Source organism: Haplochromis burtoni, unplaced genomic scaffold (assembly GCF_018398535.1).
Source record: "Haplochromis burtoni strain Fernald_Lab_line unplaced genomic scaffold, NCSU_Asbu1 Contig_99, whole genome shotgun sequence".
NCBI lineage: Eukaryota > Metazoa > Chordata > Actinopteri > Cichliformes > Cichlidae > Haplochromis > Haplochromis burtoni.
In genome coordinates, this window is record NW_024582460.1 from 1469099 (window position 1) to 1471680 (window position 2582).

A 2582-nucleotide genomic window follows, 5' to 3' on the forward strand; every position below is an offset into this window, starting at 1 on the left:
TTCCATTTGGACTGAGTACAATAAATAAAGTAAATGGAAAATAATACGAATAAGCACCATCATCACAAAAGCATTTCATATGTAACATTTATTAACGATGGCTGACTTCTATTTTGCCATTTTACTAAGTTAATACTCGCTAATATTTATAAGTTTGGATAAACGTGTCGCACTAAACGCGACATCGTCCAAAGAGCCTGAAGGCACCAGACTGAACATAACCTTTGATTGTAAATATTTTCTATAACTATATATCTTTTGACTTTGGTAATTTTTGTTATTATGGTTTCATTTTCAAACGAAAATAAGACCAACTTATTTTCCTTTTTGGCTCTAACAAGAGAAACCACAACAAATACCTACAGCAGGTGTGAGGCCCTCCCTCTCCCTCCACCGCATATTCATGCACCTGCTTCTGATCTAACAGCTGCCTTCCCCCCTTTCATGTCAGCAGTGAATAACTCAGTGAACACCAGGGTCCCATTGTTTCACGTGTTTTGTTTATTCATAAAAAATAACAGGCATGCACCAATCAATCAATCAATCAAACAATCAATCTCAGGAAAACGGCACATTTTTCCATGCGTTTCTTAGTGCAGCCACGTGATTCCTAACGCAGCCCAGTCAATAATATTATACAATATTTATACAGCAGGTCATACAAAACATGAAAATATAAATAAAGTGATACTTTTAACAGTTTTGACGTGGCACTTTGCTTCCGTCCTACAGTAGAAATGACCAATGAACCATAGATACGAATATGAATACTCTCTCTCTCTCTCTCTCTCTCTCTCTCACACACACACACACACACACACACACACACACACACACACACACACACACAGTGGAATGTCCTACAATGACTCTAATGATTTGCTTAGTCAGCACACAGTTATATCTAGATTAACAACTCGGCATGTTTGTTTTATTTTTCTTTGACTGAAGCTACAGTAGTCATGATTAGACACACCGACTCTCACACAGTAAAACAGTTGAAGCACTGAAAGCTGAGAGTGCCCACCAAAGTGCACACTGTGGATGAGAACACACAAGTCCTGACAGCACTCTGGATGTCTCACGACAGCAAGGATTCTATATGAAAGCCTCGCGCTTTGCTGGGCATCTTGAATGTGGCCTCAGGTGCAGCGGTGCCCGATGCTGTGTGCTGGAGGTATGTGGGTGCATCTCTGCCGGGCTCTGTGCCGCTGTACGCCGCCTCTGACATGTAAGTGTGCTGTGCCGGATAGTTCAGATTATAGGGCAGTACGTGGGCCACTGGGGACCAGTACAGCCGGGGGCCGGGCTGCTCCACGCACGACCTCTCCTCCCTTCTTTTGAAAGGTGTGCCGAGGATGCTGTCGATGGCAAACGGGCTGGAGAACTTGGCCCCCACTCTCTCTTCCGGGGCCGGGAGGCGGGTGTCCTCGCTGAGGATGTCCGGGCTTTCCTGCTCTTTGAGGGGCCTTTTGGAGATGCGCTTCCTCCTGCGGCGGAACACCCCGTCAGCGAAGGTGTACTCGCTGTGTGGGTTGAGCATCCAGTAGTTGTCCTTGCCCCAGGGCCTGGACGGGTCCCGCAGGACTTTGAGGAAGCAGTCGTTGAGCGACAGGTTGTGGCGCACGGAGTTCCTCCAGCCGGTATAGCTGCCACGGAAAAACGGGAACTTCTTCATCAGGTAGTCATTGATCTCTGCCAGAGTGAGGCGGCCGCTGCTGGACTCTCGGATGGCCATGGCGATCAGGGCGATGTAGGAGTAAGGGGGCTTAGGTCTGCGGGTGTAGGGCTTCCCTTTGCCGCCATCGCTGCTCTGTGTGACAGGTGCCGGGCTGTTGGCTACGCAGTCTCCGTCCGAACCCAGCTCGTCTCCGGACAGGGGAGAAGGGACTCCCGCCTCTGCGTCAATGCACAACTCCAGCGGCTTCTGCGCGTAGTGATGCGCGGAGAAAACTTCAAGTTTCATTTCCCCAAAAAAGGATAACCGTCTCCTCTCGGTAACCTTGCCGTGTGAATGGTCTCCTAGGTTGGACTCTTGTCTCAGCTCAGAAGCGCAGCAGGTGTACGAGTCCTGACAGCAAAAATGTGCCTGAGTGTTTGTTGTGTGTTGTAAAGGCTCGTGTGGAGCGCTGGAGGCACCCTGAGCCTCAGTCTGGGGCAGCAGAACACAGATCTGTCTCCGGAGACACGCTTGTCTTGTTATAATATAACGCCTGGGAAAGGGACGGCCCACAGGCGGGGTTTCCAACTCGAATCCATTGAAGCGACTGAAGTAATATAGTATATGTATGTTTACAATTGGACGTTACCATGCCACACCAGGGAAGAAGAAGAAAAAAAAAACAGGGAGGATAAGTGAGGCGAGGCAGGGCAGGTATGACAAATATAATTAGCTTCAAACGCAACTATCTGTGAATAGCTCGTTATTTCTAGTTACGAGTTGCTTTTTATGGATTCAGTCAAAGTGCAATAAAATAAAGGCGAATAATACAATAATTCCTTCCTCTTACTTCTTTTTAAAATAACTTCAGCCCATTAAGGTTATGAAATTAAACACGTTTTTGAAATCAATAAAAAAAACT

At 47.0% G+C, this 2582-nt stretch overlaps 1 protein-coding gene across 1 annotated transcript; it reads right to left on the reverse strand.

Moving 5' to 3' along the window:
- Positions 1 to 483: 483 nt before the first annotated feature.
- On the reverse strand, positions 484 to 2197 carry foxq1b (forkhead box Q1b). The gene has a single exon (XM_005937243.3). The coding sequence runs from the start codon at positions 1964 to 1966 to the stop codon at positions 1082 to 1084; it is 885 nt and encodes a 294-aa protein (XP_005937305.1). The 5' UTR covers positions 1967 to 2197; the 3' UTR covers positions 484 to 1081.
- Between the last annotated feature and the right edge of the window lie 385 nt (positions 2198 to 2582).